The sequence below is a fragment of the Syngnathus leptorhynchus genome, chromosome 1 (genome assembly GCF_054491065.1).
Source record: "Syngnathus leptorhynchus isolate UIUO chromosome 1, UIUO_Slep, whole genome shotgun sequence".
Lineage (NCBI taxonomy): Eukaryota > Metazoa > Chordata > Actinopteri > Syngnathiformes > Syngnathidae > Syngnathus > Syngnathus leptorhynchus.
In genome coordinates this window covers 25,258,075-25,285,883 of record NC_141195.1, presented here as the reverse complement: position 1 = coordinate 25,285,883, position 27,809 = coordinate 25,258,075, and the positions used below count along the sequence as shown (strand labels likewise).

Here is a 27,809-nt window from a genome sequence, read left to right as displayed (position 1 = left end):
ACAGCGACACCTAGCGCTCGGGAGGGGTACTTACGCAAAACGTAAGCGTCGCAGCTCTACATTTAACAAGAGTCACACTGAGACAAGTTCAAGCATGAACAAGAGTCGTGTTGAAAGAGCATTTTGACAAGTAGCCTGCCATTCTTGCATTTTTTTTAACCCTGAAGTGTCTTCTGATGTGCTTGGTCTGTGTTGCGCACATGCTCAACAAATCCGAAGAAAGAATGAAGCGCAAATACAAGTTAACAGTCAATCAGGAGATGTGATCCACATCACCAGAGTTTATTATCAATGTGTTTGTGCATGTAGCAATGATTTCATCTCCATATTTCTACATATACAGACACGTTTGAGAACATGTTATCTAGAGTAGACAGATGGAGGAGATACATGGGGAAGGAAGGGTGGCCAGCAATGTGGAGTGGAGTGGAGACCTATCACAAAAATCAAGCTTTATGTGTCACCGTGACAGCACATGCTTTAATGTTACAATTGACTGTGACTATATCCCAAAGTGATTCCAACCAAAGGAAGGAATTCAATCAAAGAGAAGAAAAAGACAAAATGTTGACTTGGGTGCATATAGAAGACGTTGAGGGCTTTTGGAACCACTATTAAGGGCCTGTGTCAAAAAGGGAGGGGCTCATGCAATCATCTCATACATTCACTCTTGGCTTTTACAAATGTCAAGCCTCGTATATTATTAGAATTTTTACAGAAATGATGCCATTCACAGCCTTGTTGTTAGCAGACGGTGGAATGGAATAAATACAACGTGCCTTGAAGCGCTTGCAGCTTCCAAGTGCATGTCAAAGATCATCCGGGAAATGATCCAATTCCACAAAGGTGGTCCAAAAATGATGATTCATTTTTTTGGGGGGTGAATATTTCAGCTTCCATCTTTGCAGCGACAGGCAGAAGAATGAAATGCCCGTTCCCTCCATGGTTGGTTCATCTAACTTGCTGCTATTCACAAAATAAAATAAGAATGAACAAAACAGGGCCGCATTTCAGACTAAATTGTGATGAGCTCATCATTTTTTTTTTAAAAAGATATATGTACAGTAATCGCCACTCCATCGCGGGGTTATGTTCCGGACATACTGTCTTATTGAAATACTCTCTAGACATACTTTTTATAGCATTTATGGCACTTAAAGTTCATATTTCATATAATATAAATGCATTTAAAACACATAAGAGAGAAAGCAAGAGCAATTGATAACACAAAAATATTGTATATCAGTGTAACCATACCTCATTGTGTTTATAGTGAACAAATACTTTTTTTTGCAAATGAACAAACTTGAAATACAGATTGATAATCATGCCTAAAGATGTCTATTAAAAACCTCCAGCTGTGGCTTTGGAAGGCGTAAAAATGCAAAATTACAGATGATGACATTCAATGACACCGGTCAACGACAATTTGAAGCACAGATGACTTCATGTGTCCCGAAATGTAGTTTCAAAAAAAGTTTTTCCCTGCCACATCAGGATTTTGAGATATTTTCCCTTTTTGTCCAAGTTTGACCCATAGAAACTTTGCCATGCATTGTATTTATAGCTATGGTGCTTCAAGAAAGAAAAAAATCTTATTTCATAAAGCTTACTGATGAAATATACATTATTATATATTAGTATTACTATATTAGATACATTATTATCTTAACATGATGAAAACCTGATGTGCCAGAAGGAAAAACAAGGGCTGATTCCGAATCAGCGCAAAAAAACCCCATCTAAAATGTTTACTTGTATCTCTGATTAAAAAATGTGTTAATTTCCACAAGATCAATGAAATTTGCTGAGCTCGGACCCGGAACCAGCGATGGAGGGCGTCTTACTATACGGCGTACAGGACTCTTAGTGTGCTGTGAGATTTTTCAAATGGAAAACAAATGCCTCGTTGAGAAACTCGGAGCTCCAGCCCGGCCGAGCTCGAAATGATCTTTGGGGTTATGCGACAAATGCGAGCTATCACGACACTCCCGACGCCGCCGTCCGTATGGCTTTCGAGTACGTGCACGCTCGTCACGGGTCCGTCCGGGCGCGGTGAGGACGACAAGCCGAGGCCTGAATGGAATGCGACCCTGTGTGAGCGCCCCAAAAGCGGAGCAAGGCACCCATTACAGCACTTGAAGACAAAATGGTCCAGCACCAATTTGAAAGGTGACAGATGGAATCCGGATGGAATCCGGATGGAATCCAGTTGGGTTTGCAGACTTGTGAAGATGCTTGTGCCTGAGGTGGGTCTGCGTTCTGATCCCTGATCTGATGTGAGGCGCTGAAACAGATGCGGTGACTGCTGTGTGCGTGCGTGCGAGAGAGTGAAATCGTGCAGTGATGCGTGGATACAACTCGCACACACGCGGCTCGCAAGTGTGTGTCTGGACTGAGTCAAGGTGCTCGTAGCGGAGGTCCGGTGGCTCCGGCCAGGGGCGCCGTCGAGCCGGAGTCGTAACCCAGGTCCACTGCGGTGTGCGGCCCGCCAAACAACTGTCCTGGAAAAGGCTGGGCCTGCACCTGCCGGTCACGGAAATTCTGGATGTAGCTCTGCGTCACAAAGACAATTGCAAGCCAATCAGACCTGTTATGATAGAAAACTCAAGGCTTAGGTTAGCAGGAGATGATTTATGGCTTGTGTCTCCCACTTCCTTGTTTTTCACCAATCATCCAATCTGGGCGGGTCTATTCTAGTGGAACATTCTGAAAAAGCCTGTTTGGAATCTTGGATGGCCTTTAATCCTTCTACTCACCGGTGAGAGAACATCGGTGTCATAGCGACGAATGGGATTGGGCTTGCGGCGATAGACGGGATCCTGGTGGAATTGCTTGGCTTGGTTTTGGCCGGAGGAGGAGCCCAGCTGCTTCTTCTTCTTCTTTTTGTGGCGGTAGCGGTCGTCCCGCTGGCGGATACGCATCACCTGCATTCTCCTCTGCTGACGGCTGATGATGACTGCGGAAGGCAAAATGCCAATGGAAAGGAGCCGCTAGCACGGAAAGCGCTAAAGGTAGAAAGACTATTTGTGAGCCCCTTCGGGGGGCCGGACTAACACCAACGTCTCCTCACCCTTAGTATGCGAGTAGCCCTCGGCGGTCACCTTCCACTGGACCACCACGCCCAACAGGGTGAGCGCAGGCCACACCCCCAGCACCACCCACGTAAGCCAGCAAACGGGCTTCCCGGGGACGGCTTTCATCCGCTCGTACATGTAGAGAACCAGCGCAAAGAGCTCCACGAAGTAGTCCAGGGCCACGGTGATGACGGCGGCGCCGAAAACGGCGGTGGACAGCGTGGTGAAGATGCGCTGCCACTGGAGGGTGAGCACGGCAAAGAGCATGCCCGAGCCAAGCAGCACGCCCAGAGGCACCCAGACCGAGCGTGGCGGGCTGTGGGAAAGCTCCTCCATTCCCACCAAGGTGGCCACGGCCACCAGCAGGCCGAGCAGCAGACCCACCATGAAGAGGCCCACGCTCCGGACCAGCATGGTGACCAGGCCGCACAGCGTGCCGATGCCCAGGCCGATGCCCACCGAGGCCTCCACGCTCAGCTGGGTGTCCAGCACGCGCTCCTTGTAGCACAGCATGAAGATGACCACCGAGCCGAACATCAGGCCTGTCAGGAACATCACCGCCTTGAAGCAGCGGTAGCCTGCGGGAGGGAGGGAGGGAGGGAGGGAGGGAGGGAGAGAGGGAGGGAGAGAGGGAGGGAGGGTCCACCACAAATGGCTTCAATGGACAGAATGTGACATTCTATATTCACTTCGATGCAAATCCAGCCAAAGTGTGCTGAGTGTGAAGACAGCCGGAACCTCAACTCACCAAAGAAGCAGTAAATGACGCCAAAGAGGCAGCACATGGAGCAGACTACGGAGGGAACCACCTTGTAGCGGCCGGCCGAGTCTTCGCACCCGTTGAGCGGCCCGGCGCTCAGCTCCAGCAGCGCTTCCAGGGTGCTTGTCATGATGAGCAAAAAAAAAAGAAGAATGGAGAGCCCAGGAAATGGAAAGATGGCAGGCCGATCACATGAGAGGCCGGGGAATGTTGACACGATGGAGCGCCGGCCGGCTGCGTGCCTTCACCTGTGGATGAAACACGCGCCTGTGACTGCGTTGACCGGACAAAATGTTCCTCCGCTTGGCGCCGACACAAATATGGCATGAAAAAGCAGATTTGGTGAGGCCACTGCCAAAGGCCGCACCAGATTGTCTGTCAGTCTGTGTCTCTGTCTGTGTGGTGGCATTAAGCCATTTGGTAGCGCAGATGCCAATGCGCATCATCCTCTTAGATGAAAATCAAACAAAATCTCACAGATGACTTTTGACCCTGCTCTACAACATAAACGCTGAGCCTGTCTGTTGCTACGACAACGGCGGAACGCTGACAGACGAGCCGTGATCCGTCTCCTCAAAATGAAAGACGAGCGATTACCACGGCAACAGAACGGGAGCCAATCCGAGGCTCGGCACGCAGCCGTGCGCAAGTGTGACGGCATCGGTTATTATTGGACAAAAACAAACACAGTGTACGTACCATCATATCGAGATTGCCGCTCCACAATGCAGTTGGAAGTAAACAACTGTGTGTCCTTAAGTGACTCATGCAGGCAGCTACCTCTCTTTGTGCTCTTCAGCGGCCATCCGAAGTCCCGGGCGAACAAATGCCGAGTGGCTGTTCACTTTTATTGTTCGCAGAGCAGAGCAGCCCATGCGGATCGATATCAGGCTTCGGCGGAAAGTGTCACGTGTACCACAGGCCTGAGCGTGACACAGAGGACAACTTTCCATGGGAATTCGTGAGAGTCAAAGGGGAATTTACAAAAGTGAATTCTATTTTGGGAGTACTTCCACTCTCGACCACTAGATGGCAGTACAGTGGTATTTTAATTTGATAGTGTAAGTAAGAAGAAAAACAGGAAGTACTTTCAATTTGAATTGAGCACAAACTTGCTATAAATCAAGGGAAAATGCCGTTTATAACCTTCTGTACAAGTTGGAAAGAATGAATTTGTGAGCTTGGTTGGAATTTTGCGCAGCTGCAGGTGGTTCACAGGCCACCCACCTCCCATGGTCACATGTTAGCGCCAACCTCCTCCGACAAAGCCTCCTCTTTTCAAGAAGCAAGACGCCTCCGTGCGGCGTGAGCTGAAGAATCTCAATGATGCTTGTTGCCACGGACAACGGCTACCGTTTTTCAAGGGAACCAAACAAACAAAAAGGCGCATGGAAGTCTTGCAAGGGTCTCATGCTGGGAAGGGGGAGATGATGTTACATCACCTGACCAAAAGTGACAACCATACCTGAATTATATTCAAACTTGAAGTGAATTCGGGAGTTGTTTTTTAAGGGGGGGGGGGGGGGGTCTTTAGTGTTCAGTCGTTTTGTTCCCTCATTTTTATGCACAACGAATAAAAAGAAAAAAAATCACAGCATCCTTTGTTGTTGGAGACGTCATTTTTCATGTGCATTGAGCATGCAATATTTTATTCTTTTACTGTAATGTGCATCCATTTAATACCTCAAATGCAATTTTGCCCATTTTTCAAATCATTTTATGTCAAATGAATTTGGAATTGCTGTGGTCCTATGTGGCCCCCCCAGTAGCGGTGAAGAACATTTGTGGGCAGGCAAATTGCAAATGCCTCTTAACCGATACATGATCTCCAACTAAGCAGCTTTCCAAATGTCTGCTCCTTGGGCCAAAAGTGGCAGAAATTGCGCTCAAAAATGGCACACAGTCGTGGGTGGGCGGGGGAACATTTCCTTCAACACAGTGCATGTTCGGAGAGGACAAAGAGCAGACTAGAGAAATTGACAAGCGCACGTTGCATCTGGAGACATTGATACAGCTGCACGATGATGCTTTTGATCAAATATAGATCTTTTTTCTCATGAATATTTTGCTGTGTCGCTGTACGGCCTCGATTCTGTAACGAAGCTGATTAAAATGGATTAATGCTGTCAAAGCGCCTTGTGGAGAGGCGTGAAATGCTTTGTGCTGCTTTCACGGACCGCTGGGAGACGTCAGTGCTCCAAAAGCCCCCGTGTTTGTGCCTCACGTTGCACTGCCCTCCCTCCCTCCCTCCCTCCCTCCCTCCATCCATCCATCCATCCATCCATCCATCCGTGCTGAGCCACGCACCTTCCCTCGACGATGAACTCATCGACCGTGATGCGGCCATCCGGTAAACCCGGATCGACCTCCATCCTAGACTGACCTCAATTCAATCCCGAACATAACGATTGTTTCTTCCCAATGTCCTCAAAGCATCCGTCGCTTGACAGCAGGTGGTGCGAAAGACGACGGACAGGACAAGACAGGACAGGACAGGGCAAGACAGGACAAGACACGACAGGACAGGACAGGACTCACCATCATCAGCTCCGACGGGGTGACGCGCCACCCCCACGGCGTACTCATGACTTCAGAGGGGGCCACCGCAGCCCGAGCCCGAGACCCGAGCGTGGCATGAACACCCAGTCCTACAAAGGGTGTGTTCCGTCCGTCCGTCCGTCCGTCCGTCCGTCGGCGTAGGGCGAGACGACGTGTCGGTAGATCCGGATGGGACTAGTCCTCCATGACGGGAGCCGGTTCAAATACCACGTCAGAATGGAGCACCGCGGGGAGGTCCGCAACCAAATGTGGAGCGGGCCCCGAGCCCGGATGGACGGACGCGGTATGTCGCGCTACCCATGAAGGTGGCTGGCAGGCAGGCGGGCTGACTGGCTGGCTAGCAGCCGCTCGTGACCGCGCATCGCCTGTTACGCTCAAGCGTGTGCAGCTCACAAGCGCCACCTACAGGCGGACACTCGAAAAACACCCGCCTCCGTCACTGTAAAGACTCATAAAAACAAACCTCCCCTAAAGAAGAACCCACCCAAAAAAAAAAAAAAACACCTCAAACCCAAGACAGACAGCAGGTGAATCGCCATTACCTGAGGCCTCGGACACCATTTTTACTGGACAGCTAATGGCAAAATGGCCAGCCGCCCACTGAACAGTTTCATTCTTATTCCACAGATGCAATGTTTGGACAAATGGGGGCTCCGATTACATATTCAAGACAAGTATATTTGAGTCAGTAACAAAGTCATTGAAATCAACTTGCTAAATATCATCATTTGACTTTATGGCAAAAGTGAAGGATTATACAAAGTTTTGTGCCAGGCAAACAATTTCAATTTTGATGCTGATTTTCTAGTCACAACATATGTCATGTGAATCTTATCTTATGAGCACAATGGGTTGTTTTCATACACTGGAAAAGGTTGAACTGGTTACAATCTGTATACAGTCATTAAGTTAGTTGCAAACTTGAGTTGAACAGAATGAAGAAAGTGATCAGTAATGAGAAAACTACTTGAAAAAAATCCTTTTTTTTAGTTGTCTTTGTATTAAGCACCAATTTCTTCTTTTTGCTGCGTCTCGTCTTTTGGGTTGGGTTCCTTCAGGCTCGGCGCAGAAATCGAAGATGGATGGGCTCGGCGGGAATGAGCAGCGTCCGCGTTTTGGCCCGGACGGGGGCGCGGCGGTCTCCCCCGGGCCGGACCTCGTAGCGCTGCATCAGCTGCCAAGCGCAAGTCAGCATTTCTGACCCACTTCTTAGCAATAAGGATGGCGGCTCACGCTTACCCCGCACAGAGCAAAGTACATCTCCATCTCGGCCACCCTCTTCCCCACGCAGCCTCGCACGCCTACGCCGAAGGGGATGAAGCTGTACGGGTGGTGCCGGAAGAAACCTGGCGTCACCTTGTTGCCGGGGCGAAGCCAACGCTCCGGCGCAAAGTCGTCGGCACGGGCGAATTGCGCGTGGTCGTGGCTGACCACGTAGTGGCACAGGTGGAACTGGGTCTGGAAGCAAGGTGTGTCTTTAAGATCTCAGAGGAGCACATTCTGTTGCTCCTTTTTGATGGGTGCATTTTGGCCACCCGGTGGCAAAATAAAACAGACGGCAAAGGATGGAGACGAATATGGGGATCGTCGGTCTAAATGTGTTGCGCCACCATTTATGTTTGCGTTTCTAAAAAGTGACAACACAGCAACATTGATGGTATTTGTGCCCCTCAGCCAAATCACAACATGGATGGCGCAGGTCTCGGCACAACCAATGGAGCGAGCGCTAGCCCAACCTTTTTCCATCCACGCCACACCTTTTTTTTGGGAAAAATCTCCAGGCACACCACCAACAAAAATATGTTCGGTATTAAACCAGCTTCTATATTCAAATGAGTTATATTAAAACGAAAGATGTTGAGAACGTGCTATATAAATAAAATCAATTTGTGGAATAATTGAATACAAATAATACAAATAAATGAATACACGATATTTTTTAAATCGTCTTTTTTTCAAATAAAAGTGAGTTTTTTTTAAAAAGGTTTTAGACAGTATAAGAAATAAACTATTGAACGTAATTGTGATTAAAACCCCAAAGAATCAACATGACTTTGTTTACTGTTTTAGACCAGCTCTATAAATATTGCCACAAGAAGAACTAGGCAACAGAGACAAGGAATCCAAACACATTGACAGCTGACTCAGTGTGTCCGTACCTTTTTTGGAAACCAGTAATTGTCCACCATCACTTCATTTTCTGTAACAAAGCGTCCGTTGCCAGGAACAACAGGATACAAGCTGGCGGGGAAGAACACATAGCAGAGTCAGCTCACACCAGAGACCGAAAAAGAAAAGAAACATTTGCTGCACTTGGTTGCATGGGCTCACCGTAACGTTTCCTTGATGACAGCCTTCAAGTAGGGCATGGCTTGAAGGTCGTCCATGCCGGGTTTACGTCCGTCGCCGCACACGGCGTTCACCTCGCCGTAGAGTCGATCCTGAGCCCGCGGGTCCCTCGCCAAGTGGTACAAGGCCCAAGACAGCGTGTTGGAGGTCTGCCAGCATCACAGCAGATCAACAGGTTCATTTTGGATGACAGTAAAAAATCATTCACTATCGCTGAGAGTGAATGTTCCAGAAATAAAAACAAGTCTCAGCCTGATGCGCGATTCACGCAGCTGCTTGCGGGCACAGCAACTTTCACTCAATCTTGATCAAAGTGTTTGACTTGGCACAAGATTGATTTCCTCACCGGGAAACAATCATTGCACAAGGAATTTGCCTGTGAAGAAATGTTACAGCTTTTATTTGAATCCAAAGAAACTAAGATGAAACTCAAGTCAAACATTTTCATTGAAGGCTTTTGTTGCTTCTATTATAACAAAGAGCAAGTGAATGTGGTTGGAGCACTTTGTGTTGACATCCCTCAGGTTTGGTGAAGCATTCTGAGGACATTATGGTGGCCAACAAGTATAAAGGCAATTCCGCCCAACACATTTACAAAGCGGCAGAACACCAATGAAAGTATGTTTTCCACGTCATGCTTCTAGAATTGCCCTTTAAATGTGGTGGCCCGTTCACATTCCACACCTTCCGTAATTACTTTGTATTGGAGACGAGCGGCGCCACAGTGACGAGACAAAAACATTCCACTGGACAGTAGGTTCCCCTTAGTCCAACAACGTGCCAACTAGGGCAAAACTAATCAATCGGTCGCTTGACTTCATCGGGTGACATTCACTCTTTCAAAATTGGCAAAATTCGGCAGATTTTTGCCCAGTGTCAAATTACGCGAGACAAAGATTACATTCAAATATTCCAAATTGACCCCAAAAAAAAGTCCAACGATTGCCGATTTTTTTCACTCTGGTGGAGATAACAAACAAAACAGGGTACAATATTGTGAAATATTTTCCAGGTCATTCAGATATTGATTGTCATAAGTTTCGAGCAAGTATTACATTTTGTTTTATAAATGACATATTTTGAAAATTAATCGGCCAATTAATCGGCCATCGGAATTTTATCCTCCCGAATTTTGGCCTCTATAATGACGACGCGAACAGTAAGTAGGCCGAGATGATACTGTAAACGTGTCGGAGAAACGGTTCTCACCGTGTCGACTCCGCCCAACAGCAGCTCGGTCACGCTGATGTAGATCTCCGATCGGGTTATTTTATGGCAGGACAGCAGGTAGGTCAGGTACGAGCCTCGCGTGGGCTCACCTCGCTCCATCCGGCTTTGGATGTCAGCCAGTCTGCTGTCGATGAGCTTCTGCGCTACGGCGTCAAAATTGCTCAACTCAAAAGCGGAACAACTTTGGAGCATCCAACTCTTCCGGCCTACCAGTGTCATAGAGGTCATCCCAGGCCTGAATAAATCGTTTCCAGAAAGGCAGGATGGGGCGGCTCCAGCGTGGAAAGATAACAACAATCTCAGACAACGTCAGCATGTCATTGACGGCAGCGATAAAGCGCTCCGTGTCTTTGGGAATGTCCTCCTGGAGGCAGCCCAGCCTGGTCTCAAACAAAATGGACGAGATACCTGCGTGATGGCGTTCGAGGAGAGCTTCAGCAGAGCTCAGCCCCCAGCGCTGAGTGTCACCGCCGCGCCGTCTCACCTTCGAAGCCAAACTTGTAGAGCTCGGCCGTCACGTCGGAAACGGAAATTCCGTCCGGGCTGCGGTTGCGCAGGAACTCGATGCGTTGCAGGAGATCTTCGACCACCTGGTGGATGACGGGAGCGTAGGCTGACACTTCCTGTAGCTTCAGCATCTTTGGGTTCAGAGCGCTGCGGATCCGGTACCACGCTTCCCCTTTGCTAAAAGGTCCAAGTGGGCGGAAGATCATCATGATGGTGGAACTTGGTCTCAAAAGGGATTTGCACGAGATGGAGGCGCAGGGACTCACTCGACATGCAGGCCGTATGCTTGTCCCCTCAAATCTCGGTATTCCTTCCAGTGTGGCAGCTCCGCTCGCACGGGGTAGCGTCCTTCCTGATGGATCACCTGAGCGATGAGCTCCGGACTGGCCACATTGACGATATCAAAAGGGCCGAACTTGGAGCGCCAGATGGGCCCGTAAAGATTCTTTTGTACACTCTGGAGTAAAAGGTCAGGTGCAAGAAAAAGCTTTAGAGGTTAAGAATTGCAAGCGATAGCTCTCGTTTTTGAAAGTGAAGAAAATTTGTCATTTTACTCATGACACAAAGTCGATGCAAACTTTGCCTTTGTGGGCCACATGACCATGATATGGCGGACCGTGTCTGGCCCGCGGGCCTTGATTTTGATCTAGGGCCATAGCAAAAATCTATTAAGTGTGCCAAAGATGTCACAGATCGGAAAATGCCAACCCAGGAGGAAAAGTCACAAATACAGAACGGCCTCAATCAAGTCACCAGTCGAATTATTGAGTACAGTAACAAAGTGTTACTTTATGATCGAGTATCGTCCGATTTCGTTTCCGCCACCGTCGTAAAACGAGAACGATTATTCAATATTTCCACTAATTAGATAGCCATCAATAGAATTTAAACTACGGAGCTGAGCTGTGCATCATTTATTTCAGAATAAATCCATATATGAGCATTGGAAAATCGCTAAGTGCATGTCCGAAGATGACCTTCAATTAGGAAGCGGTTTCGAAAGAAATAATAGCTCCGTCGAAAGGAACTCGGCGGACGCTTACCTGCAGCAAGTGGCTCTTGTCCGCATAGCCTTTGACAAATAACCAAAAAAGTGTTTTGGACAAAGTAGGTCCGGGTAAGTCATCGATGGTCTTGAGCTTGGCCCTTGCTTGGACAAGTGTTCTGGTCCACAGGGCGAGCGAACCTCCGCGTCCGCAGAGTGCAAAAAGGCGAGGCGGAGAGGGCGACATCTGCGCTCCGCTCTGCTGTGCTCTTTGCTTATTTCCTCGCTTTTGGGCGTCAAATGTCAAAGTGTTGCGTTTTCTCACCCAGTGGACATTATGTGCAACTGCACCGCAGGATTTCTTTTTTTTTTATTCCATTACAGTACACACAAGTTACTCTTGTAAAAAAATTGGGATCATTAAATAGTACTAACCTTTACTAGAAACTGCAATGCCCGATTGTTATTTTTTTCATTGATGGCCTGCCTATCATGCTCGTTTACTTATTTCTTTTTTTTCATCATGTCTTTGTGGTTTGTTCCGTCTGGGGGGAAAAAAATAACAAGAGCGCAAGTGGATGAATAAGAGTTTATTTATGCTGCGTGGCTTGGACAATGCCAGCCTCAGAGACTGGAATGTTAATACAATTGGGTTACATTTTCATCTGTGAGGTAGAAATAAGGTTGCAATCACTTCTGGGTCAAACAATGGCATAAATGGACTCTTTGAAGAAGAACCAAACCAGACGTGCACAATAGCTGAAAACAACAATGGACATATCGTATGTCATACAAGAAAAGTCAAAGCCCAAAAATGAAGACAAATATCTTGTTCGTAGTATTGTCAAAGCCACAACATTGAAATAAACTTTTATCACACAGCATTTCATCAAATGCAATGAGCCACTTGTTCATGCACAACGATGCGCTTATAAAATGATGGTTAATAGGGCAGACGGCATCAACATTAGAAAATTGCTTAAAAACAACATGCACTCATTTTAATGAGATGACATGTACAAAGGGTAAGTTTGCACAAACACCTTTACAAACAGTCTCAATGAGTTTTAAACCCAAACATTACCATTCATATATAGTCTTAACTTACTTACTGTAGATTTTCATTGTCATTCATGAATACATTTTCGGACCCATCGTACAAGCAGGAAGCAGCTGCGTAAGTCTCGACGCTGGCTTCCAAATATATTTTTTTGTCTTATTCGTTTTTTCTTAAAATGAGGGAATCCTGCCCAAAACGACTTAAGTACACTTAGTATGCAATGAGCAAAATTGTAGTTTTCAGAAAACATACAAAACGCCAAAAGTTCAGTCAGGATTGATGTGGAGCTGACCGACGTGCGCTGAACAAACACTAGCACTAAAAACGGTAGCGTAGCTACACACAAGCCACACGCTATGTCAAAAATAAATGCTATTCCATAAATAAACATACAAAACATTGATGGGACAGGGCGGAAAGAAATCATGATTGTCACAAAGGGAAAAGTGATGGGGCGATTGCACGGGATACATGAGCCATGAAATAAAAAAAAAAGCACACATAACAAAATAATCCGGCCAATGGAGTGGAAGAAAACAATGTCAATGAAGAATGAAAGCACTTTGCTTCCAGATTATAACTTGAGGTCTGTTGTGCTGCTGTTACACGAGTACAAATGTGAACCTGATAGATGCTCACTCTCTTTCCAGTTGTTAGTCACGTGTAATCATCAGGAAAAAAAAACGAGAGAGAAGTAAAGCCATTTGCAATGCATATTTAGATTCCGAAAATTGCTTCCGCCAAAAGCGCACGACCAGGTAAGGCAACTCATACGTATTAAAACATACATTTGAAATGCAGGCAAAGAGGGAAGTTGGACGTTTGTCTACAAACTGAATCTTCACTTGACGTCAAATGGAAATTTGAACAACCGGCACCTGAAGTGGACGTTGGGACACGATTTTCTCGTCACTCGGCGGGGTCGACATCCTGGCTGTTATACTCGGCCGTCTCCATCTTGAGGATGTAAGGAATGATGCTGTCGATGGAGACGTTGCCGATCAAGCCGGTGAAGAAGAGCTCCTCGGTGATGTTGGAGTTCATGAGGCGCAGCGCCGGGAGACGGGTCAGGATGCGAGTCAACCTGGAGACGTCCGCAAACACAGATTTTTAGATTTTGCAACTCGGATTGAGGGAATGCTCCTCAGTGTCGTTTGATGAGGATAAAGAATATATGCCGGCCGGTATTGTTCCACTTTCCACATTTTTTGGTACCTGTAGGTGTCATCGGGATATGTTTTCTGTACATAATCCTGTAGCTCCATCAAGGCTTTCTCCTGAAACTTCTCCACCTGTCCGCCGCAGTCCACGCCAGGGTGATCTGATGAGGTCATATGAAGCTTGTTTTTACCCCTCTTTGTATTTCTCCAATTTTAATGACATCGAACTACTGACCGGGACTGAACAAGACGATGGCCTTCAGGTAGGCGTACTCGTAGTTGTCCGTCTCCAACTTGGTCATGCTGTTGCAGAACTCCTGGAACTTCCAGATGTGCTCCATCACCTGCTTCACCCGCTCCCCTGACAGTTTGTCTACGGGACAACCAGGCGAGCGTCAACCACGCCGGATCACCGTCAAGTGTCTCGCACTCATATCTCGTTCTAGGTGATACGCTGGTGCCTTGAGAAACAAGCGACCCGTCTTCCGAGATTCGGCGTCGAACTTTTCTAGCAATTGCGCGACGGATATTTGAACACAAATGTTGGAACAACACATGTAGACAGAATATAACAATACTCACTGCATTTATTCTTTATCCTCTGCGAAGAACGAATACTATTACTGCGGCTTACTGGCGAGCTGAGACCATCTCCATGTACAGTACATCTGTATAATAATACATTTTATTTTGAAAGCGCTTTTCTAGACACTCAGATGCTTAACAGTACAAGGGTTGAAGACAGATACAAAAGAAACACAAACATATATTTGAAATAATTGAGATTTGGCTTAAATTTGGATCATTTCAATGGGAAAGGACGATTTGAGAAAAGACTGTTTTGAGTTACGCAAGTGGTCACGTGGCGGATGAAACTTGTATCTCAAGGCACCCGTTGTGTATCCATTTTAAACCGACATGACAATGTGCCACTTCCGACAGCGTCGATGACTGCGAGGAAGTGCTGAGGGTTTATCAGATTGACGGAGAATCTCGCTGCTCTATAATGTTTGCAGATGACCTTGTGATCTAGAGATTGACAGGTCGGCGGAAAAGAGGGACCGCCAAAGAGAAGAAGCACTTGTGGAGAAGCACAACTTCCAGATAGAGCAGAAGACGCAGAGGACCGAGAGAGAGAGAGAGATGCAAGAGCAGACCGCAATCTGCCCAATGACGGCTCACTGATGTTGATTTGCCGTCAATGGCCAAAGGGAAAGAAGAGGAAGGTCTGACCAAAAACATTGAGTGATTCTGCCACTACAAATGCAGTCATTTTGTCCGACGAAGAGGCGGGCGCTCCGTACCATCCTGGATGCTGCTCTGAAGATGGTTGACGATGGCGGCCAGGATGGTGGACAGGTTCATCACGTGAGCGCATTGAGCGAGACCCAAAGTGAAGAGCTCGTTCCAGCAGGCTCGCACCAAACCGGTGTTTTCTTCCTGCCTGGTAAAGACAGAGGTGACGAGGCGCTGCTTCGGTCACATCCGAGCTTGTCCTTACCCAAGGGCTAAGAAGGCAGGGATGGATCGGGCCCAATGCATGGAGAGGAAGAGAAGCCTGGAGGCCGACTCGCAGATGTAGTGTACGTTCAGGTACTCGGGCATGGGGCTGGGCATGGTCAGCTAGAAGGAAGAGGCAAAGACCACGGTTCTTTGACGCCTTCCTTGAAAACGATACCCGCGATTGACACGCCCACCTTAAATTTAACATGGCCGTCTGTCAGCAGAGGCCCTTCCACCTCAATGATGGGGGTCTCCTGGTCTTGGCCAATGAGCTGAAAGGTCGTCTCACTCACGCACTTGTCAGTTATTACGCCCGCTTCAGGTGGATTGAGGACTTTGGCCAGAGTGTCAAAGGCACTGCACACAACACACACAAAAGTCAAGCCCCAAAATATGTTGTGTGTAGCACTGATGAGTGCTTTGTTTGTGGAATATGAATGAAACAGGCAAAATCCAGCAGTTTTTGACCATCTCAGGGGGCAGCCATCTTGCCACTTGCTATCAAATGAAGGTGACATCAGGTCTCGGGTCACAACCAATCAGGGCTCACCAGTTTTCTGAAGCTGAGCTGTGATTGGTTGTGAGCAAAAACCTGAAAACTGTGATGTCATTTTCAAAAAACGGGGGAATTTTGCTGCTTAACTCATATTGTACAAACACAACATTAATCGTAACTAGTTAGGTGTTAAAAAGGTGGGAGGAATAAGTTGTTTCATAAAAAAAGAAATCATAATAATAATAATATGGTAGAATAACAATGTGTGAAGGCATTCGCCTTCACACAATGATGTGTTTAGACTAGTGGGGGCAAATACAACTAAAGAGAAATTCTGGTTTGGCATCCCCTTTACACAATCTGAGTACTTTTTCTACCTTTACCCAGCAACAGAGTCACATTTATGAAAACTTTGCTAACTGACCGTGATATCTCTGTTGTGTTTTTTTCCACATATTGGCACTCTGACGAATCTCCATTTTTCAAGTTCTGTTTTAACGAGTCGCTCAGGCTGGCCAGCGACGTCACCACGTTCGCCAGCGTCCCGAGGTCACCGTGTCCAGACTCCATCTAAAGGCAACAACAGGAAATGCTTCATATGAGGTAGCGTTCCAAGACCGTGGAAATAGTTTGGCTATTTTCGCGCGATCCGCCACACCGAGACACAAAGAGCCATGCGACGAACCGACGTGCGCTTCTCTCATTCACACAGCAAGACAGAAAGTGGAGCTGTACCTTTGAGTCAGACGTTAGCACCAGCGTTCCATCGCTCTGCATGAGCGGCTGCTGGATGTTAACCAACATCCCCTGGTCCAGCAGGCTGGATCTGCGCACCGTACGCACAACCCACATTGCATATAAAGCATATGGACACGCCGAGTCCCGCCGAGTCCCGTGTATTTGGCCACTCACCTGGAGCCGTCCGTCTCCGTGTCCGAGATGAAGGTTGGAGTGGCGATGAGTGGACTGTTAATGTCCTTGCGGATGTAGATTTTCTGGGTGGAGGGTGCGCAGTTGACATGTTTCTCTCTGGGCACAACGTCGGCAGGCTTCCTCTCGCTCTGAACGGCTGAGGACAACCAGCAAAATGTTTTTTGTTCAATCATCCATTCCGGGGTGGCGTATCTCAAATGATACTATGTTTATAAAACGAATAATATGCCGCTTGGCTGCCGTTGTTGACTCACAGTCAGTCTTCATCCCCATGTTGAGGCATTTCTTCAAGCGACAGAATTGGCAGCGGTTGCGGTGGTGCTTGTTGATGACGCAGTCCTGCTTACTGCGGCAGCTGTAGGTCAGGTTTTTCCTGACACTCCGCTTGAAGAAGCCTTTGCATCCCTCGCAACTCATCGCTCCATAGTGACGACCTGGACACATGCGACATGACGTCGAGACTCGCTTTGAGTCTGTGCGTGTGAGCAGATTGGCGAAAGATATCCGGGACACGACTATGGAGCCGAGTACCTGAAGCCTTGTCTCCGCACACCACACAGTACTCCACAGTCTGCGTCCGACTCAGATCGCCCGATTGAGCGAGTAAGTGCTCCACTGACAGTGGATCTGTGACAATCTGAGAGAAAAATTCATGCAAGAGCGTCATTCTTTATTGTATCTCTAAAAAGAAAATAATCAAACAGGTGCTGGCTCATCTTGTGGAAGGTCTGCATTTTTTTTGCTCTTTGTGTAACACCCTAGAATGCCACTAGAGGGCGCTAAAACGACACTCAACACGCTTCGAGATATCTCATCAAGGACGAGTCAGCCAACCAGCAACCAACCAGGCTGAGGAGGAAGGAGCAGGATAGACTGCAACCTAACTGCTGGAGTCCCGAACGGGCCAAGGCCTCGCACCGCATAACATTCCTTAGCTAATCAGCGTTGCTTCAGCCACAATCTCCCCTCCCAACACCTTTTGTAACCAGGGCAACCCAAAATAAAAAGAGGAGATAGCGGAAGAGGAGCTCAGAATTGGTGGAGGACTGTAACTGGGCCTTCTACGTAATTCTCCTGGCGAGTAAAACGAATACTGGTTTCCTCTTTGTTTCAGTGTGTGAATTCATGTCTGATGCTATTTTAACCTGACACCAGCAAAACAGGTTAGCTGGCTTCCTGCCTCTGTAACGGCATTACAACAGATTGAGGAAGCACTTTCACCTGTATCCTTCCTGGCATCAGGCTGTCTGAAGATGTAAAGATGAGCTGCTTTGTGTTGTGGTTGTCCGGAGAGGTCAGAATGAGCTTTCCTGCCCCAGAGCTGTCCGACGTGGTCAGTATGAATTGCTGCTTGGGAGAACTTGAAGGGTTCATGGCGGTCACGATCTGAATCTCCTGACCCCTCTGCCGGTGGTCAGTTCCAATCTGAGGAAGGAGAGCCACAGTGCGGCCGGCAGTCCATGCAGTAGACAACACGGGAGGTGGAAGATACGCTACCTGTATCTGCTGTGATGTTGCTGAAGCCTCACGAGACGCGAGCTGAAAGCGCTGAGGTGACTGACTCATCGCAGGGTCTGCAGGGAACAATTTGAAATTTTGGGGTCTTTGTCGCAGAGTTAAAAGAAAAAGTGCAATACAAGCCTGTGCAGGCATAAGAACACCACTAACATTTCAAACGTTGAATACAAAAATAACGGCCACCCTCACCTCTGCCTCGTACTCAAATTCCACTTTCTGCTGAGGGAGCAAATTCAGGTTGGCCGTCATGATGATGATGATGATGATGATGTAAGGTCATTAGCGAGGACTGTTTGGAACAATGCGAGGCGCATGATTAATCACCCACAGAATAACACAAGAGCTGAGACAATATTTGAGCAGGTGTAATGAAAGCTTTTCATTTTTGTACAAATACAGCGTTTCCCAATCTCGGGTTTTTCATTAACAATGGCCCAGGGCCTCTATCAGACTGCGTATACATTTCATAAATTCACACACTCGGTTTCTTTAATCATCTTATTTGTGGGGTTTGTCGATGAGGAGAAAGCTCAGGACTTGCCACCCGGAAGTGGCGGTGACGTCATTGTGAAACTGTCCTATAAAGGGAGGGGCGTTTTTAGCCATTGGTCCAACACGATTCCATCAAAACGTGCTTTCACAACCACATTGCGAATCACAACACAACAAAATGGAGAATTTGGCGAGCAGCCAGTCACACTGGGACCGAATCGACGACTAGATATCAGCACATTGTTTCTCACAATCACATGAGTAAAAATGTGTTGGCTAGGAAATAAATATATTTGGCGATTGCGTATTATTCGGTATGTGCGGGAGAGTCCCACGACATTTCCGCCCCATGTCGCCGGGAAGGCAAAGGTAAAAAGGTCGAGTTGTCTACCGTTAGCTTTCTAAGCTAGCATCACACGAGCACAGCAGCAGCGTGTTCGTCATCCCTCCGACAGTGACCTATTAACAGCTCACCTTAGGAACACCGTACGTCATTCATACGTATTTAAATCCAATTCAGAGGAGCCTCTGGACGCCTCGGGCGTATCGCGGGACGCGTTTATCGACTTGAGCTAGCATGCGAACCGGGAGATTAGCGCCGCTATTTTATCATGCGCAATGTCTCGAGGCTTTTGTGTGCTTTTCAAGCACAGAGGCCGAGCCTTACCTCAAAGACTGGTCGAATGAAGATTTCGGAGATAGGTGCTATTTTATAAAATGGATTGTTTTGCTTTTCTGCTGTTAAAGGTCATAGTTCGTGACCCGTTGATGGTTGGAGGTTTTTCTTTTTTTTTTCCCTCCCCCTTCTTCCTCTGTGTCGCGTCCTGGCGCTCCTCCTCCGGGCGCGTGCGAGCCAGACAGGTGACGTCATCTTGTCTACCAGTAAAGCGGCACGCGTCGCCCCGTGAGAATCTGGGCATCCATCATTCGTTCACGCTATCGTCGATTGAGAATCGAACATCGTATTGCAATAAACGAAAAAAAAAAAACCACTTATGTAACAATGATTGACACCTATGTCAAATCTTCTGTTATTGCTTGGGGGGTTTCCCATCTGCGCTTGGTTTGTCCAAAAATTTGGTGGAAATTGCTAACGCATTTCTGTCAAAAATGTACCAAAACGGCAATTACAAATGGTTACTGCTCACTCATGTTTCTAAAGATGGTTTTCATGCATCATATTGTTTGCGGTACTGTTCTCGCAGACACGCGACAGTCTTTGGTGAGTGGAAATGGCAGCTCATCCTCATCCTTTGTAAAAAAGTGCTGCCATGCTGACATGTAAAAAAAGCGAAAGGGATCTCCATTCGTCCACTCGTATTCCTTCTTATTCTTATTTTCTTTATGGTACATTTAAATGTATGTATGAATGAATTACTATCCTGTGAGATGGATTAGAGTCTAATCATTGATTAGATCTTCTTTATGATCTAATTAAAGAAGTACCAACTTCAAGGCCTGTATTATATAATTTGATTGAGTTTTAGAAATTTGACAATTAAAAAAAAATCATTTTTACTTATCTCAGTCTGTTTTGTATATTCAGTTATTATAGTGTTTTTTTTACATTAACACAAGTTGGAGCAATACTTCTACTTTTCCCCGAATATTTTTTTTCTTTACAATTTTCTGTACAACGGAGTACGAGTTGAACGTTGAACCCTTGAACGTTCAACGTTACATGTTGACCACGTTTTTTTTTTTTTATCCAATCAACGTCCACCATTCTCCAACAATATAGCAACTCTCAAACTGAGGTTACAAAAGCTTCAGACTATTGAGCAATTTAAAAAGTAAAAGTCAAGAGAACATAAATCAATCAATTAAAAGAAAACAATAGAACTAAAAATAGGGTGTACTCTGCATGTAGTACCGGAACATGACCACTAGGCGTATGCCTGCCTTTATACTGTAGCACGTTTCAAAGGCTTTCGATTCGGTGTTGTTTATGATGACGCGTTTCATGCGTGAGGACAGCACAGCACGCAGGACGTTCCTCGAGCGAATTCGAAAATCAGGTTCACCTCCCTTTCTTTTTTTCCGTGTTACATCATCACTGTATAGTGGGCGGTGGGCGAGAATGCATTTCCAATAAATGCGTCGCAATCGACAGTTTATTCCATCGTGTCGCTTGAGTGCTTGCGGTGGCCGGCCGCCGCATCCGCGGCGCGAGAGGAGGAGGAGGAGCCGCCACCGCTTGGAGTGATGATGGTCGTCCGGTGGCTGTGGATATGCGTGCCCCGGGTGGGGAAACGAGGGGGCCGCTCCGGGTTGTTCTCGTGTGCGTGCGCAGCGATCGTCATCGCCGCCTTTTTGGCCTTGATGTTTGTGGACGTCATCGAGTACTGGATCACGTCTTTGCAAATGAACCCCGCGCCGGAGCCCCACGCCGGCATCTTGCCCCCGCTGAACGTCCCTCCCACCAGACCCGAGGAATTCCTCCTCATGCCGAGTCCGCTGGTATGCCAGCGTGCCAAGCCTTACCTCATCACCATGGTTACCTCGGCCCCTGCTCACCATCGTGCGCGCCAGGCCATCAGGGACACGTGGGGTGGAGAAAACAACGTGATGGGCCTGAGGGTTATGACCCTCTTCATGCTCGGTGTGCCATCTGACCCGGGACTGGCTAAAATGCTCATCGAGGAGGCCAGGCAGCAAGGAGACCTAGTTCAGGGGCGTTACCTGGACTCGTACTCCAACCTGACCCTGAAGACTTTAGCCCTGCAGAACTGGGTGCGCCGATTCTGCCCCCAGGCTCAGTTTGTGGCCAAAGTGGACGACGACGTCCTGTTCAATCCCAGCGCGCTCCTGCATCTGCTGAATAGGAGCTACAGCCCGTATGAACGAGCCGACTTGTATCTGGGCAGAGTCCATCTCCGCGTGGCCCCGAACCGGGACCCTGACAGCAGGCACTACGTCCCGAAGGAAGCCTACCCGCCCTCCGTTTTTCCAGACTATTGCAGCGGTACCGCTTATGTTCTATCCCGCTCGGCGCTTCTGAAAATCTCCTCGGCTGCCTCCGCGTCGCCTCTGTCCACGGTTCAACCCCCCGAAGATGTATTTGTGGGTGTGTGCGCCCGGGCCGCCGGCGTCCTGCCCACGCACTCGGCCCTCTTCTCTGGTGGACCGGCGGTACCGTACGGACGCTGCTGCTATCAAGCCATGGTTTCGGTGCACCACATCGCGCCGCGGGATATGCTCCGCTACTGGGCTGATCTGCACGCGTCGGGACCGTGCCTCTGGTTGAGCACGCGGGCGTCGCTGTTGATGTGCAAAGTCGGAGCCTTGCTGGGCTCAGCGCTCGGCTTGGGGAAGGAGGCGTGAGCGGGACTCAATTGTGGACAATTTGGCAATGTTCTGTAGGCTTTTTTGCAAGAAAAGGGACACTTGAGCAAATTGAGATGTGAGCACGTTTGCATGAGCACAAACTACTTGTCTTACTTGTTCCGTCACCCTTCGTGAGCCAAGGCACATATTTGAGTTCAGGAAAATCAACATTTCAGCCTGTTTTGCTTCGCTGTATGAATGTAAAGTGCAGGACACAGGTTATTTGTAGCTTCTGCCATCTGGTAGCCACTAAGAAAAAAAAAAAAAAAAAACCCACACTCCAGTATTTGCAAACCTGTAGGCCTTCACTTTTGTAGCTTTTTAATTTTGTTGTTTTTTTTTTTTACTGCATTTTTCTTAGATAATGATAGAAGCAAAATATTTGTTGGAAAATCAAACATTGTCAAATGTTGGCTATGGTGATGTCAGCGGCTAACACAAATGGAATATGGCAACACACACCCTGGCTGGGATTTATTGACATGGACTGAGGGTTGTGCCAATAAAGCCATATTAGCAAATCTACATTTCAAGCTCAGCTTAAACTTCTCAATTCAATTGTTACCCCAACACACAACAAAATGTGTTTTGACGTTTTTTATGAATGGATTATGAACAGAATCATTCAATAAAGGAAGCGAAACCTTTCTACAATTCCCGACTTGCGCCATCAGGTTTTAAAGTACGCTGTTAACGTCAGCACTGGGTGTGCGTGTGTAATGTTTAACCAGTGCCAGGAATCAAACATCAGGGAGGAAATAAGGAGATAAGGTAGTGGCTGCCATTTTTGGCTTGCATTTTGTTCAACTGCAGGACAAATGAACATTGTGGACAGTCGAGGAAAAAAAAAAAAAAAAACACCTGGTAAGGTGCGGATCCCTTGACGTGACTTCTTTAGCTTTGGTCTATAAACAAGTCCAAAGTACAAAGGTATAAACTCTTTGCAAAAGCACACAATTTTCAAGTGGGAGGTGGTTAAAAACCTTTTGGAGCCAATTTGACCTCCGTTTGTTTATCAGTTCACTGTCGACCGAGGCGCTTTGACACTTGGAAACGAGTTGAGCTACCAAAGCACCAGCAAGCGTGTCGAGGTTGCCATTTTTCATGTGCGGACAGGATGTGCTTGAGGCATAAACGCTATTTCCTGTGTGGGGGTTTCTGGTACGGCCTGATATGCTCACACGGGGAGGGGAGGGAGGGGGAGGGAGGGGGAAACGCCTCGCTGGCTGGCTGGCTGGGAACAAGGGTGTCGCAGTGCACAATGGCTGCGCTTCTATTTCCGGAATCTGCCCAGAGCAGATTTTTGTCTGGCCATGGCCGCCAACCTCTTCTCCTTTGCTCTCCTTTCTTGCTCCTGCATCATTTTGTCCTCCATACTTTTCACGATCAGATCCTGCACGGCCAAAGCGACAACTCGTTGAGCCCCGGCGCGGACGCGACCACAAACATTTGATTGATTGGCGACGGGTTCAAAGGTCACCGCGCACTTACCCTCTGGTCAATATTAGCCACCTGCCGCTTTCGCCTTTCCACGTTGCCGGCTGAGCTGCGACCTTTTTTCTTATATTTGGGGGCAAATTTCTCCCTGGCAAGAGGATCAAAGCCCTAGAAAGACAAAAGAGTTTTTGGTTTCTATTCCGCAGAGTATCTTTAACTTCCATGTGGCGCGTTTTAAAACTGACCAGGGCTTGCACTCTGTCTTGGTGCCTCTCCTGGAAGGTGCCGTGGTCGACCTTGCCGAGCTGAGTGGGGTCCAGGCTGATGAGGTCCGGCTGGATCTTTTCCAGCAGGGCCTTAACTTCCCATTCCTGCCTCTGTTTGACACTGCGGAAGGGATTTGAATCCAGGGCGTCAAAGTTTGGCTCGGCCGCGCCTGGAAAGGAAACATTTTCCATTTGTAAATACACGCTTTCCCTTTTCAATGTAACGGTCACTTTCGGGGATCTGCATAGAGCCCGAATATGGTCCCACCTGGTACGAGCATGCTGGTGAAGCCTTGTCCGTGGCCGATGCCGAGCACGTCCTCGAAGGGGCAAAAGCGTAGCTCGCGCACCGGAGCCCGGGCTCGGTGGGCCATGTAGGGTTTTGTCACCGGAGTGCGCCACACATCCCTGTACAACTGCAATCGACGGGTGTGTTATTTGAGCCGAGAACAAATTCGGTTTGTGGTCATTTTGGCACCAGTAAATCCAGAGGCGACTCACCTGGACGACGTCCCCCGTGGCCGCCGAGAGCAGCCCCCGCTGGCTCAGCGACAAACAGGAAGCCCCGGCGGGGATGAAGTAAGATTTGAGAAGCTTGAAAGTCCTGACGTCGTACACCTTGAGCTTTTTGTCCATGCCTGACGTCACCATGTAACTGGCAAAACAGGTGACAGGAGGAAAGTTGGTGAAAAATAGAAGGCCATACAGAGACGATAGTGTTTCCCCACAACTACTCAGACTTTGGCACCTTCAAAAAAATAGTTCTATTTTGGTGATCTGCCCTCAGACACCACAAGGTGACGCTAAAGCACCGTTTTATTTTATTGTATTTGTCTTTTTTTCTGTCCAATTTTGTTTCTAAATATTGTTTGAATGATGTACAGTATATTAGAGTGTCTCAAAACACGCTTACAAATTAAATCTATGATCATTTTTAAAAGAAAGCTGATCCTACTTCCATATTAGTCAAGGCTTTGCCCTTTGGCAACTCGGGGCCAAGGAACGATGTTCGGGCGAGCTCTCCAAGCTACAAAGTATGTGGGGGAGGAGCGAAGTTTAGCTCGGGGTGGAAAAAGCGACGAATCTCATCGGCCCGAGGGCATTTCGTTAATAAGGCAGTATTTTTGAAATAGTCATTTAAGATGAGTTTGAAATGGTACTGGGCTGTCTTTGATCTGTGTGGTGTATTGGCGTTTGAAATCATAATAAAATACGAAATAATACAAAAATGTCTGATGGCCAAATGATAATCGAATGGTCACTTTTAGTCAGTCTGAATATGTAACGTGTTTTTTTCTGTTTATGGCTCTGATTGCAACTATTTCGAAACTAATCTACAATTCCCACTGCTGCCATCTAGTGGCGGTAATAGGCACTTAAAGTGTAAACTACTTGACTGTCAATTTGTCACAGGTTTTCACAAATCACAGGAGGGTTTGGCCCCTACACTGCGCAGTACTCTATGAACAGAATCATCACTTCTTAAAAAAAAAAAACATTCGAACTTCATCTGGAGTTGTGACTCACGTTCCCGTTTTGTCCACGGCGACAGAGCGCACCCCCGCCTGATGACATAGCATGTTAGCGAGGGGCTCTTTCTGACTGGGAGCCCAGAGGCTGACCGTGCCGTTGGAGTGGCCCAGATGGATGACGGCGTTGTGGGGATTCTGGCACATCACGTCCAGGCGCCCCTTCTTGGTGCAGATGTTGGCAACCTCTTTTCCCACAGAGACATCGAGATACTGCAGGAAACCCGTTGCGCTCTGAAACAGGAGAGATATAAAAAATAATAATAAATCACAGGATTTCAAATGACAATGGTGTTCATATTTCAAACTTACAGCGGTGGCCAACAGAAAATGGTAGGGCAAAAACTGCATGCGAAGGACTTCATTGAACCTGCGGATGCAGTGAAGCTCAATTCCGTTGGAGTCGTAGATGTGGAGCCACTTCTTTTGAGCCACCGCAAACATGTGTTCCGTGTGAAGCCATCTGCATTTCAGCGCGTTTTCAAACAAACCGCGGCAATTAGGAAGCGATACGACAAATTCCTTTGAAGTCCGCAGAGGGCTTACCGGACATCGCGGACCGACTCCATCACGTTTATCTCGCACATCAACTGTTTGCTTTGCCAGTCCACGCAAGCGATGTGGCCTCGCCTCCCGCCGAGCAGCAGTTGACTACGTACAACAAAACAAACACCAAAGAAAAAGATTGACATGTCAATGATTATTCATCCTCTGGACTGTAACTGCAATGAAACTTTTTTTTTTGTTCATTCTGACTGAAGCCATACGTTGTGACTGGAAAAAAACAAAGTATCAAAAGACGAGTCGTTGTTCGAGACAATGACATGGATGATAATGGAAATGACCTTTTTGGACTATTCTGAGAAAAATGTTTTGATCATTAAGTGGTGACACTATTAATCAATAACACCAATACAAGCAAAACTGGGATTAGAAACCGGGCCACCTACCGTCCAGTCTTGCTGTAATCCATTTGGTACGGTCCAAACTGAGACAGATTCAGGTCAAAATACTGAGGACAAAGTAAATGGAAAGAAAATATGGCAATGAGCTATTTTTAGAACAGACCCCCTCAAAAAAAAAAAAAAAGAAGAAAGACGGCCATTATATGTGAATTTGAGTGGTCATTGAAATAATGACTTTTTAAAAGCATGCCCACCTTGGTCGCAGATGTTATATCCACGCACTCTGCGATATCTTGCTGCGAGATCGTACACGTGTCCTCGTCTTCGTCTCCTTCGAGGAACCTGAGAAAGTCAGCAAACGAGGTTAGAACAACGAGGCCTTTCCAGCCAGTCTCTCCGAGCCGCCAATGTTTTTACCCTGCTTCCTCCGGGAGGAGAAGGTCGAAGCGGGCAGCTTGGTTTTGGGCCATTTTTGAGTTTTGGTTCAAACGAGCAACAGCATTTTTCATCATTTTGTTGTTCTTGATCCCCTGGGATTAAAAAAAGAAGAAAAAAAAGTGCTATGGCCAGCAGCGCAATAGCAATACCAAACAGAAATCTCAAAGTGCCAACCTTCTCGTTAATTTGCCCTTTCCTTGCAAACTTTTTTAGCCTGCCTTTTGGAATGGAAGCAGGTCCTGGGAAAGGATCCTCTTTCTGAGGGAGTGACAAGAATTGGGTCGGACAAACGTGAAGTAAAACCTCAGGGGAAGGTTCACACAGTCCATTATTATTGTTATTACATTTGACGTGGCGAGAGGAAATTCCTGACAAGTCCTCAAAGGAAGATCATCTGCCTACATTTGTGAATCACATTGTTCTAGATCTCTCACTGTGTAAATGCTCTTGACTTCCAAAGATTCATACAACTCAGGGTATGTAATTACTTTCAAAATAAAGAAATAAATAAAACAGGGATAATGTTAACAATACCATTCAATAATATTTCTGATGATTTTAGGAAGGCGTAGAGAGACGTCAGTGATGGTAGTTGGAGAGCACAGTATTCCTTTTTTTTTTTTTTAGTCAAAGCTCTGGTGGTAACCTGAAAGGAGCCAACTTCATATTTTTGACGATTCGACATGTCTTACCCCAGATATAAAGCGTTGTTTTTGGCCAGAATCGTTTTGTTTCTTCCTCTTCGTAGCTGACCTGATGTCGCGGTTCTGCCGCTGTTTTCCATCGTCCGTTCGTGCCTTCCTCTTCTTGCCTGACTTTGTTTTGAGGTTCTGAGGTTGTGCATCTGCATCAGCAGCTTGATTTCCAAAGTCGTTTTGATCGTTCTTCTCGTGCCAGTAACGAACTGGAGGCTGTTAGAAAGAAGACATCGGTTCTACAAGGGTTAGAGTAGTTTAACAACAGGCATGCGTCGGATATCCTGAAAATCACTGTCAGCAAGTAAGTTAAGTAGCTCAATGCCTCGATTCTTTAAAATTCGTCTTGGTCAACATTAACTGAAGACCCAAGTAACTGCAGTTGTGGGCTATCGTCCTTGTAATAAGTTACCTTTTTCGTTTTCGGCACGTGAGAGCCTGTCGCCACGGGTTCGACGGGCGCCGCCATCTTTGTTGTGTGCGCTCCACCCCCAGATTTTCTTGCGACGTCACTTCCGTGATGATGACCAAGGCGCACCCTCTCCATAAAAGAAATCATAAAGCGTTTTTTATGTTTAATGTA

General features: G+C 47.1%; 5 protein-coding genes across 7 annotated transcripts; 1 reads left to right on the top strand and 4 right to left on the bottom strand.

Moving 5' to 3' along the window:
* Positions 1 to 254: 254 nt before the first annotated feature.
* On the bottom strand, positions 255 to 6,734 carry LOC147063029 (transmembrane protein 198-like). Its single transcript, XM_085920280.1, has 5 exons — positions 6,376 to 6,734; positions 3,826 to 4,085; positions 3,074 to 3,655; positions 2,760 to 2,959; positions 255 to 2,556 (listed from the first exon to the last, which is right to left on the bottom strand). Exons 2-5 carry the CDS (start codon positions 3,965 to 3,967, stop codon positions 2,401 to 2,403), a joined length of 1,080 nt encoding a protein of 359 aa, XP_085776406.1. The 5' UTR covers positions 3,968 to 4,085; positions 6,376 to 6,734; the 3' UTR covers positions 255 to 2,400.
* A 265-nt stretch (positions 6,735 to 6,999) lies between these two features.
* On the bottom strand, positions 7,000 to 11,755 carry cyp27a2 (cytochrome P450 family 27 subfamily A member 2). Of its 2 annotated transcripts, none has more exons than XM_085920027.1 (9): positions 11,526 to 11,755; positions 10,749 to 10,939; positions 10,460 to 10,659; positions 10,186 to 10,247; positions 9,955 to 10,113; positions 8,728 to 8,894; positions 8,556 to 8,637; positions 7,636 to 7,854; positions 7,000 to 7,570 (listed from the first exon to the last, which is right to left on the bottom strand). In XM_085920027.1, exons 1-9 carry the CDS (start codon positions 11,712 to 11,714, stop codon positions 7,451 to 7,453), a joined length of 1,389 nt encoding a protein of 462 aa, XP_085776153.1. In that variant the 5' UTR covers positions 11,715 to 11,755; the 3' UTR covers positions 7,000 to 7,450. The 2 variants fall into 2 exon arrangements, with proteins under 2 accessions (XP_085776153.1, XP_085776074.1); XM_085919948.1 differs by having other exon boundaries at positions 7,008 to 7,570; positions 9,955 to 10,118; positions 10,186 to 10,383.
* A 691-nt stretch (positions 11,756 to 12,446) lies between these two features.
* nr2c2 (nuclear receptor subfamily 2, group C, member 2) lies at positions 12,447 to 21,004 on the bottom strand. Of its 2 annotated transcripts, none has more exons than XM_085919821.1 (15): positions 19,297 to 21,004; positions 18,326 to 18,426; positions 18,117 to 18,211; positions 17,841 to 18,044; positions 17,151 to 17,256; positions 16,874 to 17,053; positions 16,599 to 16,755; positions 16,422 to 16,512; positions 16,111 to 16,256; positions 15,385 to 15,547; positions 15,189 to 15,310; positions 14,992 to 15,131; positions 13,923 to 14,060; positions 13,743 to 13,848; positions 12,447 to 13,611 (listed from the first exon to the last, which is right to left on the bottom strand). In XM_085919821.1, the coding sequence occupies exons 2-15, from the start codon at positions 18,384 to 18,386 to the stop codon at positions 13,437 to 13,439; spliced, it is 1,884 nt and encodes a 627-aa protein (XP_085775947.1). In that variant the 5' UTR covers positions 18,387 to 18,426; positions 19,297 to 21,004; the 3' UTR covers positions 12,447 to 13,436. The 2 variants fall into 2 exon arrangements, with proteins under 2 accessions (XP_085775947.1, XP_085775867.1); XM_085919741.1 differs by having other exon boundaries at positions 18,117 to 18,193; positions 18,327 to 18,426; positions 19,297 to 21,002.
* b3galt4 (UDP-Gal:betaGlcNAc beta 1,3-galactosyltransferase, polypeptide 4) lies at positions 20,489 to 23,087 on the top strand. Its single transcript, XM_085920154.1, has one exon. It carries the CDS (start codon positions 20,835 to 20,837, stop codon positions 21,951 to 21,953), a length of 1,119 nt encoding a protein of 372 aa, XP_085776280.1. The 5' UTR covers positions 20,489 to 20,834; the 3' UTR covers positions 21,954 to 23,087.
* Positions 22,539 to 27,773, bottom strand: wdr46 (WD repeat domain 46). The gene is made up of 14 exons (XM_085919655.1): positions 27,639 to 27,773; positions 27,224 to 27,442; positions 26,706 to 26,789; positions 26,511 to 26,623; positions 26,348 to 26,435; positions 26,139 to 26,200; positions 25,735 to 25,839; positions 25,501 to 25,651; positions 25,187 to 25,422; positions 24,161 to 24,314; positions 23,928 to 24,075; positions 23,639 to 23,829; positions 23,448 to 23,561; positions 22,539 to 23,349 (listed from the first exon to the last, which is right to left on the bottom strand). The coding sequence occupies exons 1-14, from the start codon at positions 27,771 to 27,773 to the stop codon at positions 23,230 to 23,232; spliced, it is 1,920 nt and encodes a 639-aa protein (XP_085775781.1). The 3' UTR covers positions 22,539 to 23,229.
* Positions 27,774 to 27,809: the final 36 nt, after the last annotated feature.